Below are 15206 nucleotides of genomic sequence, written 5' to 3'. Positions count from 1 at the left end.
AGTAAAAGGAGTATCCCTAAACTTTTGCACATAGTTGACTATTAATTAATTCTAAAATTATAAAATAGGTAACTATTTTTTTTTTGTTGACTAAAAAATAGGTAACTATTTGAATTTTTTAACCAACTATTTGAATTTTTATATATGAAATTTAATATATTTTTTTTCCCCTTTTATAATTTCATGTGTATCAATTATACATTGACATTGTCCTTGGTCCATAATTCGCCTAACGTTATTTTTGTAATTGGCTTTAATTTTGAATTTGTTTTACCAAATTTGGAAATAGAAAGGTGAGTCATATACCTATTATATATTATATACTACAATAAAGCTAATAATTAGCTTCTAAAATTATGCTTCAATTTTTATTTAGTACTACAGATCATCATGTATGAATCATACTATATTTAACGAATTATTTGATAGTACATGTATTTGTATTTTGGTTAGTAAAGTCCATCAAAATTATGCATGATTATTGAATATTATGTTTGATTATTTTTACAAAGAATATGTATTAGGGTGTACCAAATTGACTTCGTATTGGGGCAACATTGATGTTGAAATTGATCGGTATTTATGAAAGAATTTTAAACATGTACATCATAAAACTGGTCTATTTGCTCATGATTTTTACTTAAAACTGGTATAGAGACATGTGCATTGGCACGGGTATTGATATTTAAGTTTATAATTATATTGAGTTAAAAAATTTATTTAGAATAAAATAATTTAAATATTGTTAAAATATAACAGAATTTTTTTTTTTTGAAGGAGTGAAACTATATTATTTTCTTTCTTGTAAAATTTATTAAATTAAAAAAATTATTTATTTTAATAATAAGATCAATAAATTTGTTTTAGTAAAACTATTGTCCTGTGTATATATATATTTTTGGTATAAATCCCGTGTATATTTTTAAATAAATTATAATTAATTTGTTCTATTTGAAATAGGTTAAATCCAATCTTTTTTTTCCCGATAGAATCCTAATATTTATTTTTTTGGTGAATCGGATCGTAACCTTCTTCCTTTTTTTATTGATAAAATAAAATAATCAAATCCTATTATTAAAATAAAAAATAAAATAATCAAATCCTAACTTTTTTCTTTCTTACTCACAAGTCACAACGGAATCCTAATCTATCTATATAACACGACAAAACAACAAATTTAGTCCAAAAAAAACAAACAGAACAACAATCCAGTTTCCTCAAAAACACAAACTTGGCTTTCCTATGTAGTTTCAGAATTAGTGTTCGAGAAAACTCTTAATCGCTGTGCAAATCAATGGCCTCTTTCACTCACAACACCAATGGTATGCTGCCAAAGGAACATCAAACCACACTTCCTTGTCAACTTGAGACCACTGGTTAGTATTTTATTTCATTAGTTGCACATCTAATATATATGTTGATACTTTTCTGCAGTTTTTTAGAAATATCTTATGTTTTAGAAATAAATAGAAAAGCATATGTCCCCATGAGCTTAAGCTCAGGTGGTAGGGACGACACGTCACACTATACGTGCAGAGCCCTGGGCTTGAACCCAGGACACTCCAGCCACTAGGCTACTTGACAAAAAAAAAAAAGTTATAAATCACCTAACATTGTCATTGTTGTGATACAAAGGGGAAAAAGTGAAGGTAGAAGAGAACTGGTTGTCACAAAAAAAGGTGAAGGTAGAAGAGAACTGTGAACTTCCTTGGGATGCGCTTGATATCATTTCGAAAACACTAGAGCTTGACGACCACTTTCAATTTTCCAGTGTGTGCAAGAATTGGAGGGCTTTTCATAAAATTTATTGGACAAGTTTTTTGGCATCCCAAGAACCATTACTTCTTCAACTTTCGTATAGGAATGAATCACTTTCCTTTATCAGCATACCCGACCAAAAAGTTTATTGCTCAAATATGACGAAGAAGTACTTCTACCCCCACCCTTATATTATGTCTTCTAGCGGTTATTTAATCACGATGGATTCCAATAACTCATTTTTGCTAATCAATCCATTTACAAGAACAAAGAAGGTAACCAATCCCATTACCTTTCATTATAATCCTGTTAGTTACTATGCCTTGCTTGCTTTTGACAAATGCTCCGAGGAATTTGTCTTGGTGGTTTTATGCAGACTTAATGAGAGTTTGCATGTCTATCAATCTCGAAATTGTGGTTGGGTTACTTATTCGCCGACAATGAGAATTCTAGAGAAGATTGTTGACTTTGTGGTTTTGCATAATATAATATATGTTGTCACTAACACGGGCAACATAGGGATACTCTGTTTGAATTCTGCAAATATTAAATTTCTAAAATTGAATAATACTTCCGATGTAGAATTTTGCTTCGACATTAAGTTGGTTAATTGTGATGAGCAACTTTTAGGGGTTATGTTATGGCGCATGGAAATATGGAATGTGTACAAGGTAGACTTCTCAACCATGAATTATGTCAAAATGGAAACTTTGGGCGACATTGCACTATTTTATGCTGATGAAAAACACTGTTATGCATTGAGCAAGGCGAACATGTGGGGATATGAGAGCAACTCTATGTATGCCGTCGGTTCTTATTCTACAAAGTATAGTTTGTATTTACCGGAAGTGTTTTCAGGGGGTGATAAAAAGTTGCAAAAATACTTTACACTTCCAGCTCATCTTGTTGGAAGAGGAAGACAAGTTTACTTCCAGCGTGATTGGTATTTTAGACATCTAAAATATGAGGTAGATTATTCTCTAGTTGAATAATTTGCATATTGTACACCGTGTGTGTTATTTGCGGTCTTTGTGTTTCCACCTTTTTCCTTGTTTGCTTGCGAATAGTTTGACTAGATCTGAAAAAACTTGCAACAATTGTCTGTCTGTAGTTTCAATTTCAATATTAGACAAATATTTAGATTAAAGAAATAATAATTAAATACATACATCTATTAGTATTGAAAATAATAATTCATATATGCATATATCATAATTGAATGCGTTGGAAAATAGTAGTTTGTTTACTTGGTTTTTTGTTTTCATTTTTACTGGAAAAATAAATATCAGAAAGTGTTTTGTGGAAAAAAAAATTATAATGCATTCTAAAGGACAAAACAACTAAAGTGCTCGGTCTAGGGTGGGTTTAGTCGAGTGGGTCTCTTACGGTGGGAGATTTAGTTTCACTCTTAGATCATAAAAGTTCCCATTAGACTTTAATAAAGTTGTCCCGTGAGCTTAGCTCAGTTGGTTGGACATCGCATTATATATGCAGGGGGCCGGGGTTCGAACCCCGATCATCCCACTTATCCACCTTATGGATGAAATTTCTAGCCATTTAGGCTACTTGACCAAAAAAAAAAAAGAAGTTTCCACACCATATTCTCTCCTCTTTCACCTCTTCTGGCTCAGTCCCTCTGCCTGTTTTTTTTTCTTCAAAAAAATAATTTTAATGGAGTATAACTTATCAAATATTAAGTTAAAGCAAACTTTGCGCGTGGATAAATGATTGAAGATTTGCGTTAAATAAATTTCTGAATTAATTCTTTAAAATTAATCTCCGTACAAAATTAACAAATTAAAAAAGGCTCTAGGAATAAAAAGAAAGGGAAGAGCTCTAGGAATATCTCTTCTGATGAGGATGAGCTTGGTAAGATAAAAAAAGGCTCTAGAAAGAAGAAATGATATTCGTCCGATGAAAGTTCTTCGTCTTATACAACTGAAAGTGACCGGAATGATAAGAAACGGAGAAGGTAAGGGCAGAAGAAAAAGGGTGGTGGTTCATCAGATTATTCTGGTGAAAGGTCAAAACGAAAGGAGTGGTAAAAAGGAATATACATCAGAGGAAGGTTTATCTTCTTCAGATGGTAGTGATGGTTCTTTGGGTCGCCAAGGGAAGCATCAAAAGTCACATTCAAAAGATGGGATTAGAGAGAATAAGATAAAAGGTGAAGCTACTGACATGGCAGCCAATTCTTTCTTCTTCTTTTTTTTACAACAACCAGTCATAGATGCATGACAATATAAGCCAATCATAGATGCATGACAATAGTTACCCAAACACTACATCATATAGAACCTATAATATTGCTTTATATATGGTCTTTTTAAATCATTTTCTCAAACTAAACAAAATGCTACTATCTGTCATATGTGAAAGTTATGTAGCAGGACATATTTTTCATAGAATCTATCTCATTGAAGAACTCTACAAATCTTATTATTGTAAGAACTTGAATGGGGAATTTAGGGAAATTGAATGGTGAATAGAATGAGAGAATATTGAGAGTGAAAAAAGAGGAATCTTATTGATCAAGTAATGATGAATGAAATTACAAGGACCATAGAGTTTATATACATCATATAATCTAACTAACTTGGTTACTTTAACCACAAGCTATTAACAAACTAACTAAGGCAGTTACTTGAAGGACAGGTAACAAACTATTTCCTAACTAACTTGAATTATCCTTTTTCTGTCAAAAAAAAAAAAAACTTGAATTATCCTTTAACAATTATTGGTACTTAATATGAATTTACACAAACGGGTTATACATATAAACATAGAAAACTCGAGATAGACCTGCAATTTCCAATAACTTATGAAATTCTTGGCCTATTGTCTGTTATAATTAGATTATCACATTAAGAACTACGCCGAACAGTCACATACGAAGAAAGTCGGTGGGCTGTGAGTTCTATACTTGTATTTCTGTAATCCTCTTAAGTTGTGCTTCTTCTCCTATCTTAGATATCGGAAGTGATGCAACCAATGCATCAAACTGCAGAAGAAACAACATATAAATAGCTGAAAGGATCACTCATGAGATGAATGGTCTATTAAAATTGTTTAAATAGGCTACTTGGACAGAAAGCACCATGCATAATGTGGCATACTTGGACAAAAATTAAATAGGCTAGACTTTATTAGTTAACATGTTTCTATCAACATGTCTAATATTACTTTAAAATATCAAAACTAACATTGTGCAAGTTATCCTCAAAGAGAATCATGTAACTAAACACCACATCTTGTTCCTCTACTGTTTTATTATACATATACCAAAGTATTCTTTCTGAAAGAAAATGAAATTAGTGTAAAACTGTTGAGCATCTATAAAGTGAGTTGTATTGTTTAAAATATGTGATACTACATTTCCATGTTTGAAACTTAGAAACTTTCTAATCTTACTTTAAATATCTATTTGCATATCTTTTTTACTTGAGACTAAAATGCTACATACCTACTTTGCAGCCGTCACCAAAGTAGAAGTCATTGACTTTGGTTGTTCTGAAACAATTGCCCCATCCTTTGTAGGATGTGCAGGTGGTTCACAGTAATTTGACGAGACCGATTAAAGCAAGTTCATGAATCTTAAAATAAACTATGTGTATAACTTCGCCTCTCCCTTTGCAACTCCGATTGTAGCTTCCTCTCACTTCCACCGTTGCTACACCACACCGCCCTAAGCCAGCCAATCCCTTTACAATAACTTATGTTTATTGATAATGAACAAACAATTAAGAAAAGTAATTTGCATGACAAATAATTTACATGTGATGGGTAGATTTTTTTTTTTTTTTTAAAAAAAAGAGGAGTAGCAAAGGGCTACTACCTCAAAATATATATATATAACTCGATGAACTTCAATAAAACCAACCAATAATGATGTAGAGAATAGTACTTCAAATGTATTTTTAATTAATTAATTTATGTATACATTTATCTTGATTACGTATTTGTCCAATTCATAAGGATATATTTCATATTCCACAACAATGTGAGCTCAAACCAGATTATTAACTCAGAGTTGATGTCTAAACACATCAACCAGAATTGAACAGAGAGAATCTCAAGTTGAGGTGCCAATGAAGTCAAAGATAAACTAGAAGGATAAAAGTAGTAGGACAAACATAGAGAATGCAACTCTACCATATCAGCATCTCTTCCTTCACATGAAGGGGTGACCTACTTGACATTGAAGTCGATGAATCGTTTAGAGAGCAAGGTTGTCAGAATCGAGTTTTTACCTTAACTCGTTTTGTATGGGTAAACTCGACACGTAAACTCGAATCGTAAACTCGTACGAGTTTACCTAAAATTAAAATAATATTAAATTATTATGTATATGACATATATAATAATATAATACTATAAAAATGACAATATTTCAAAATATTAATTTAATTATAAAGCCAAAATATATCAAATCACAATGACAAATAACATCATGTCCATAAACTTGCATCAAAATACATAATTATCCCAACCAAATCAGCTAAACATTCAAATAATAATCTAAAAAAAATTGGGCCAGAAAAGTTTAAAAAGGTAAACTCGAAAAAACATGTAAACTCGCCCGAGTTTATCCGAGTTTCACGTTTTCACTCCGAGTTAACTCGGTTAAACTCGTTTTTTCCCACGAGTTTACCAAAAATCGAGTTTATCCCGAGTTAACCAGTTTTTCACTCCTAAACACGTAAACTCGAACGAGTTTACGAGTTAACACTCGAGTTTAACAACATTGTTAGAGAGCTTAGTGTGATTTAGATGGTTCTATTGACCTCCCAACATGCTGGAATGTCTTTGTTTAAGAGAAAGTCAAGCAATTAATGGAGTATTTCTCAGTTTATCAACTTTCCGAGCAAAATGTATCACAGTACTCTCCATTCCCGCGTCTATTAGAGCTTTCTTGAAAGCACTGAACATATTGGCAGTAGGCCGAATCCCAACATCCAACATTTGTTGAAAGTATTTACACGCTTCATCCAACTTATTTTCATGACACAAGGAAATGATCAATGTCGAAAACATGTGTATTCCTGGAAGGATTCCTTTGTCTTTCATCTCATCCCAAACTACCATTGCCAAATCCAATTGGTCTTCATTACATAACATCCTCACCATGATTTCATACGTGCTTACCCTCGGCTCACACTCTATCTCACTACTCATTCTCTTGAAAACTGAGTAAGCTTCTTTTGCTCTCCCACCCTTTATCAAGTGAACAAGTATTATGTCATACGTTCGAGAATTCGGACCGATCCCAAGGTCTCTCATCTCATCAACAATTCTGCAAGCATCATCCATCCTCCCTGACCAGCAGTAAGCTCCAACAACAGCATTATAAGTCGGCGCTTCAGGTGGAAATCCACTAACCTTAGATTTTTCAAAGAATTCAAGAGCTTCATTCAATCTATTCCCATTACCAAGACCAATAATCAAAGTACAATATATATGAGGACTAGGACTTATATTCTTTGATTTCATCTCATGATAAAAACCAATAGCCTCATCATATTTTTTAGCCTTACAATATGCATTGATGAGTATACCATAAGTAACAACATCAGGCTCAAAACCCTCATCTCTCATCTCTCTACAAACCTCTCTAACCTTCAACAAATTTTGCTGTTGACTCCAACCTTCTAACAAAATAGTATAGGACTTAAGATTAGGCTCTAAATTCCATTGCCTCATTTTATCAAACAGTTCCTGTGCTTTCTCAACATGAAACTTTGACTTGCACAAAACATCAATTAACTTGTTGAAATCCGATATTTGAGGCTTCAATTCATATTTTTCCATCCTCTCAAACGTCTTCAATGCTTCCTTGATGATCCTAGCTCGAACATATCTACGAGCAATGAGCGAAAAAGTGTCACCATTAAGCAATTTTCTTTGTTTCATGTCATCAACCAAATTCCAAATCATCTTGAACTGTTTGATCTTACCCAATGCTTCAATCAAAGCATGAAAACTCTCTGTACTATGCTCGAATCCTTTCTGTTTCTCCGCCCAACGGAAGAACGAAAGAGCGAGAATGCCAGCATTGCTGAGTTTGTTCAAGACATCAACCACAAGCTCCGGTGATACCTTCACCGGAAAGTTGGCTAGAGAGACATCGACGGGTGAATCGGGTTTGGTGGATAAGATTTTGCAGATTGTTTCAGCATCTGGGTTTGTGGTTTTGGGTTTATTAGCACGTGATGTGTGAAATGGAAAAATGTGGAATTTGAGAAACCCAGATGGATTATGGATGAATTGGAATGTGGGTGTTGAATAATTGTGATCAAAATGTGAACTTGTTAAAGAATGTGGGTAAGATTTTGAGAGTGTAACAAGATTTGGGAATTTTCTGAATGATCGTGAGAGTGACATGATCATGGAAGGAAGAAGAAAGATGGAACAAATCAAAAATGTATGGTGCAACCTATAAGTTGAAATTTGAATAAGTCACATGCCAAATGTTACACTAATTAGTATATGCAATTTTCCACTTTTATGTGGTGTCAAAGCTATATCAAGAAATGTTGTCAAAAAAAAAAAGCTATATCAAGAAATTTATTGATTTGTTTTATATGGTATCGAAGGTAGGTAACGAATTGTAACCAAAAGAAGCTAGGTAGAGAAAAATGCGAAAAAGATTGACTTATATTAAAAAAAATGCCAAAAAGATTGTTTCGACTGATAAGAAGTTGACTTATATTCAACAAAACAAATGAATTCAAATCATGCTATCGGTGTAAGGATCTTATGTCACCTTAATCTGTAAATAACAATATGTTTCTTTGATCTTTGCCCTGATGTAGTGATATAGTGATAAATCCCCATAATCCAACTCACTTATAAGCTATAGGTCAATCATTTATCCAACTATATTAATTAAGCTAGGTAAAGAAATACAGTTTGCATTACCTCAAATTGTTATACTCTATGACAATGATTAATTCTGAACAAATTTTTTATAAAGGAAAATCTCAATGGTAAATAAGGTCAATTTTATAAAATTATTAAACTCTTCTAGGAAATAAAATTGTTAGACTAAAGTCTAACTTAGGGATGGCAATGGGTAGGGTATGGGTAGGGTACTATAGTACCCATCCCCATACCCGCGGATTGAAAAAATACCCGTACCCATCCCCATACCCGCGTGGGTAACAACTTTTGCCCCCATCCCCATACCCTATGAGTACCTAAGTACCCATACCCGTACCTGTTACCCGCATTTTTACTAAAAATAAATTGATCAATTATAAAATATCATATCATTTTAACAGAATTAAAAAATTTCAAAGATTTTAATATTGACTAATGAAAATTATAAACAAAATTATTACCAACCTTATGTTAAAGTTCATATTTGTGTTAAATATTCACATTATTTTTGTATAATTTTGGGGATGGGGGCAAATATTACCACCCGCATGTATTGTTTTACATTATTAATTATATTTTGGGAAGGAGGGAGTATAGTAGTATAAAAAGTGTGCTTAAAGGAAAAAGGAAGGATATGAGAATGGAAAATGACAATCATATTCATAATCCAAAAAGAATGAGCTAGCTATCCTGCTCGAATCGTCAATGAGAAGACATATAGAACATACAACATTTATGAAAATGAAAAGCAAGAGGAATATCCTCCCACTGATTCAAGGCATCATTGGAGGATCCACCATAATATCAAGCCTCCAAAACAATACAGCCATCCCACCAAGGCGCACCAAAATCCATTTCCCTTCCCATTTCCAACTCTCAACTCTTGTTTCTTATGCACAGTATCCCTCCTTTCAAGATTGATATTACACTTTGGTGACCAAAGAATGTGTTTCTCTGTTCTTCAAATAAATGCCAACTTCTACTGGTCAGTGCAATAGATAAACTGCACAGCTTCCTACAATGGTTTCTATTCTTAGTGTCTATAATATGATCACTGGCACTGATTTGTCTGTGCCGCCCAGTCATCAAGAAGACTAGAAATAGACGCCTCAAGCTTCTTAGCCTGAGGACCTGGCTTCAGAATATTGACATCACCCCACTGTGAGCAAGGATCCACCCACCAACTCCTCCGTCCGGTGCACCATGCTCCTGGTGCGGCTCGATTGCCACTGCGTTTGAGAATTTTTCCGTCTATCATATCCAGCACGAGGTTATTGGCTTCGAACTGTCTTGCAAAAGCTGCTCCACTTTCTGCCATCATATCATAAACTGAAGTGTTAAGGAAGAGAGGTTCCATCTTTGGAGGATTGTCCCATATCATGTATCGTAAGTCGCCATTTACTGTTGTGTTCTTGAATTCTGGCGCGTTGCAAATGACTGAGTGAAAGTAGCCTTCTTGAGATAACTTAACATTTGTAAAATACATCAGTAGCGTTCGTGGTAAATTATCCCACCCAAAAATGCAGAACTCCAGAAAAGGTCGGCTCAAGGTGACCCATGGTGAACCTGCATGGCATGAAAAGCATTCAATATTAAAAAGAAAAAAAAAATCATAGGCATATGCATATGTATGTTGCAGCATGGGAGAGATTTACCAGTGAAGAGTTTGAATGCATCGGGTGTTTTCCTCTTCTCTGTGGCTTGAAAAATTTGACTTCTCCTTGCTAAATATGTTCCTGGGTCGACTACAATAGGCTGAAATCTGTCAGTCCTGCATGTGCAGATGAATATATAGATAAATAATCTGGAACCAACTGAATAAGTGCCACAAAGTAGGAAGTTTAATTTAGCAGTAGTTTTCATACTCTTTCCATCCAAGGTCACTGGTGTGATCAATGAAATTGAGGTCTCTATTTATGGAAGAGAAAACATGGGATAGATCTGATAAAGAAGACAAGCACAATATGAGCACAAACATTAGAAAGGTCTTAGAAAATAAGACAAACATGAAACTGAGATTTGTGTAAATGGAAGAGATATGAGATATATAACTATATAAGGATCTTAGAACCAGCAATTTAGTGAATAAGTTTCAGAACAATATGAGCACTAAGTAGTAAGAACTTCCTCACCCATAAACTATAAAACAAACTAACAAAGTGTGCAAATGTCCTTGTACTACCAATCTTATTTTTGTGGCACTTCGGCATGCCACCATATCAGTTAGACTACATACTTATTTACCACTAGATCTTTATTCCACTTTGTAAAGATGCTTAAAAATCCCTACAATTAGAAGCACATACCTCCAGTCATCCTAATCTATATAATTAGATTAGTATTTCGATTTATCGATTCATTAGTAAATACGAACAATCGTAGGAAATCACATGCAATCAGAAGTCTTGGTCTCTTATCATATGCTTGCAATCATAACCACTTGAGATACTCAATCATTTAAGGCATGAATAAACATCCCAAGCTCAGAACCAATCTCTTCCAGTAGGAAATGAATATGTAATTCCAGAGCAATTTGTTAAACGTGAAAGTGAAATATCACCTTTAATGGTGCATGAAATGCTTTTACAAATTGGGCTAATCTTCACAAGGGTAGACAAATGCACATGCATAACATGACCTAAAATATTCAATAAGCAAACTGAAGCAAATATCAAGGAAAACTTCATTGAGCTCCTTCAGCATAGAGAGGTGGTTTGATGAGTCCATACCTCCAAAAATGATGAGGTAAATTCAAGGGTTGCAATTGCATGTCTAAGTAAAATAACTTTACATTGACAATGCATATCCCTTAATCTCTCAAAAAACAATAAATTTTTTCCAGATCCGTAACCAGCAAAGACGCACATGCAAAGTAGTCCAGGGGAGGCAATTGAGCCCTGCCCCATTCCTATAAGCACCCTTCTACAAATGGACCATCTGAAACCCTCCTTCCCCATTAAATACCTTTCTACCATCTCCACCTCTTATCCCCCTATTTGTGTATCCTCGTTCAACTGGATACCTTTTTACCCTTTGTGTGGCTCCCTCTTAACTATTATCTTAGCTTCACCTTTTGGCTGTTACCAGTTACCACAGATTCGTTATGCACGGACAACAAATCACATGAATAACCAGTTTTTCACATTCATGTGATTTATTGTCCATATGTAAGGAATGTGTGGTAATAGCCACTATCATGCAGGGAATGCGTCCTATAAAAATTAAGTACTGTAGTCTAAATCATAGTCAATATCCAGTAAACTATAAATTTTATTTAGAAAACCAAATAAGAAATCAAAGTACCACATGGACAAGACTCGTTGTAATCAAACTGTAGCTACTAATCTAATGTTATAACCTGAAGACATTTCAGTATCATTCAAAAAGTCTAAACCTTATACTTCAGGATTTCAAATTAAAAAAGCAAATTGAAAAATGATCACAGCTTAGAAACTAAGAAAGTATCATTTTATCACATAAAAGTAACATTACAAGGACCTAAAAAGAAAAGCATCTATAAATACATATAACCTTATACTGATATACACAAATTCAAGCTGATCACTTCAAATAATTAATGATATGCAGGATAAGTGAACCGTATAACATGCAACTTTGGAGCCAGCTTATTGATTTAAACATTAATTCTAAGACATCACATTTCCAATTCTACTGCTACTAAATTTCCTAAATCAATCGAATCTGATCAAGAAAATTGTGAATAAAAGGAACAAAAACTGATATAGAAACAAAGCTCAAAAAAAGTGGCGGAAACTTTCCAATGAACACGAAACCGCCATACACAGAACAATCTTAATATCGAATTGCCAAGCTCATTAATGTAAGTCCTTTTTCTTGGAGGAACCAATAGGGAAGTAAATTGATTTGAAAAACATCCACAACACCCATCCATGTATATAAAAACATCCACAATCAAATAAAGGCACAAATTCACAAACCAAACAAAAATGACCAAAACCAAAATTAGCATACCATCCTGTGTAATAAGAGGATAATCACGTGCACTCAAAGTGATAAACCAATTCCATCCACTATCCAATTTAAGCATAATAGCAGCAGCACGCAATGTAATAGCAACATTTGAAGAACCCAAATAAGTGATCCAATCAGCTTTACCAACCACATCAACATTCCCAAAAGCCCGAATCGCGGGAACAGAATTAACAGCATCAGCCAAACCCTGTCTCTCTTCATTCCTAGCATCCATACCAAGATGAAGCAAGTAACGATTCCTCGGATGATAAACTGCCAACATCAAACGAAAGATCCGGTCTTTATCACCATGTCCACCAGAGATAAAGTATGCAAAAGCAGGAGGATAATGAGAACCATGTTGAACAAGAGAAGGAAAAGGCTTTTGAGAACTGAAGGTAGAAAAAGAAGACATTAACAAAATCATTAAGGATAAAACCGCTGTAGTAAATAACGTGAAAAGCCATTTCTTCTCAGCTCCCATAACTGCTTTCACTATTATGAAAGCAAGGATTTTGAGAACTGGGTATTGTTAAAGTATGGATTTTGAAACTATTTGCGTTAATGGGTCGTTGAAGATCTTAGCTTTTTGTTCTTTGTTGCTGTGATTTGGGAGATTGATGATAACGACGAACATCGAAGTAATAATAATAATAATATATAAATAATGAAAAAATTGAAATCAAGGATTTGAAATTGAAAACCCAGATCAGAAAGATGGGAAATTTTTTTTCAGAATTGTTGTTTGTGAGTGATTGAATTTGGGGGAAAGTGGGGTTCTAGGGTTTTTTTACAGGTTAGATTGGTTGTTGGGAGTTACAGAAGAAAATGGAGATCACGGATTTGTATTTTTCTTCTTTTTCTTATGTTATGTTCTCATGGTCTTATTCATTCACTGAAGTCAAATTTATTTCAGGTTTATTTTTTAGCAATTCCACAAAATCATAATAATTAATTAAATTAAATTAAACAAAATGAAAAGATAGCGACATAGCCTAAAATGGATCTATATGCTGACGTGTTTAGGCTAAAGATTCAAAAACTTGATTAATTAAGGGTATGCTAAACGGTGCCTTGAGTACCGGTTAGATATTTTTTTTGAACGGCTAAATTTTATTAATAATGTAATCGAGTCTAAAACGAGCTCGGTACATGCAAGTACAACACAAAGGAAACATAAACCAGCATAAACACCTAAATCCACCATACAAATTACATCCCTGAAAAATCCTTGAACAAATTGCCAAAAGAACCGCATACCAACACCCCAGCCATCCTACTCCGTACAAAACCTCGTCGCATCAGTCACAACCAAAACGATCACCCGTAAGCCAACAAAGAGTCGACAAACCAGAGTTGCTGCAACAAACACCAACCCTTTGAAAGACATCAACACCTTTGAACTACCCAAATCACAAGTACCACAAGCCAAACCCATCAGAATATCAAAACCACACCCGCACAAAAGAGAAAAACACAGAGCAACCAACAATCACAAGGAACAACAAAATCCAGAGCAAAACACACAGACAACGGCGTACATGGCTAAAGTCGTGGCAGCGCGAAAAGTTTTGGAGAGAGACAACGAGCTTTACAATGGTTCTATTTTGACGGAGAGGGAAAGATAAGCCCAACAAAGACAGATCCACCACAAGACCCAACAACCCGATAGAGAACTGCAACAGGACGGCGGAGAGACGAGAGAAACGCCAAAACAAAGCCGACCACCAAAAATAGAAATAAATGACAAAATTAATGATGAGAGAGAATGACTTTTTATATATTTAAGGCATTGAATGTACAATTTACAAGATAAAATTTTTGCGCAACTTATTTGGGTATCCTTAGTTGTGTGAGTTTAGTTGAATTGGATAAATCAACGAGCTTGGTATAACGTAACTGGTTAAATTCATGTAACGTAATGAGTTTTTGCTTGGAAAGATATTTGCAATTAATATTATAAATGGATTTTTATTTTATTTTTTAGTTATGTTGTTTCATAGAAAAAATTTCACTTTTAAGGTAGATAAGTGAGATGGTCAAAGTTCACGTTTCCTGTATATATAATGCATCGTCTTTGCCAACTGAGCTAAATTCACGCAAAAAATAAATTCTCTTTATTAGGTGTTTTTTCAATTTTTCTTAAGTAGAATCTCAATCATCAAACATGAAAAAGAAAAAGAAATTAAAATTATAAATAAAATTGGATGGTGTGTTTAACTAGTCGAGATTGAAAATGGATGAAAAAAAGTAAAGTATAATGAGAGAATTCAAATTCTTTATGCATTGATATTTCATATGCCTTGAGTAGACTTACATTCTTTTATTTAGTTATAAGAGTAGTTTAACTAAATGACATTATTTAGTTATCTTGTTTTGACAATATTTTTTTAATAGTATATAAATTTAAATATTACTACTAATAGAAAATTAAAAATATTAATAATTAAAATTATGTATTAATATACATGCAATAGTCAAAGTTCTTATATTTTGAGACGGAGTAGTATCTTAGTTAAAATTGGGATAAGGAAGGATCAAACAAAAATACAAACAAAGTCCCCTTTTTTCTACTC

General features: G+C 33.7%; 3 protein-coding genes across 3 annotated transcripts; 1 reads left to right on the top strand and 2 right to left on the bottom strand.

Moving 5' to 3' along the window:
* Positions 1–1294: 1294 nt before the first annotated feature.
* LOC123911483 lies at positions 1295–2881 on the top strand. The gene is made up of 2 exons (XM_045962905.1): positions 1295–1376; positions 1636–2881. Exons 1-2 carry the CDS (start codon positions 1295–1297, stop codon positions 2748–2750), a joined length of 1197 nt encoding a protein of 398 aa, XP_045818861.1. The 3' UTR covers positions 2751–2881.
* A 3271-nt stretch (positions 2882–6152) lies between these two features.
* On the bottom strand, positions 6153–8303 carry LOC123902749 (pentatricopeptide repeat-containing protein At1g71060, mitochondrial). Its single transcript, XM_045952535.1, has one exon. The coding sequence runs from the start codon at positions 8143–8145 to the stop codon at positions 6580–6582; it is 1566 nt and encodes a 521-aa protein (XP_045808491.1). The 5' UTR covers positions 8146–8303; the 3' UTR covers positions 6153–6579.
* Positions 8304–9272: 969 nt separating this feature from the next.
* On the bottom strand, positions 9273–13568 carry LOC123902747 (beta-glucuronosyltransferase GlcAT14A). The gene is made up of 4 exons (XM_045952534.1): positions 12631–13568; positions 10503–10578; positions 10293–10408; positions 9273–10203 (listed from the first exon to the last, which is right to left on the bottom strand). The coding sequence occupies exons 1-4, from the start codon at positions 13112–13114 to the stop codon at positions 9689–9691; spliced, it is 1191 nt and encodes a 396-aa protein (XP_045808490.1). The 5' UTR covers positions 13115–13568; the 3' UTR covers positions 9273–9688.
* Positions 13569–15206: the final 1638 nt, after the last annotated feature.

This window comes from Trifolium pratense, linkage group LG1 (genome assembly GCF_020283565.1).
Source record: "Trifolium pratense cultivar HEN17-A07 linkage group LG1, ARS_RC_1.1, whole genome shotgun sequence".
NCBI classification, from domain to species: domain Eukaryota; kingdom Viridiplantae; phylum Streptophyta; class Magnoliopsida; order Fabales; family Fabaceae; genus Trifolium; species Trifolium pratense.
Note: the sequence above shows the minus strand (reverse complement) of the source record. Positions and strands in the feature narration are given on the sequence as shown.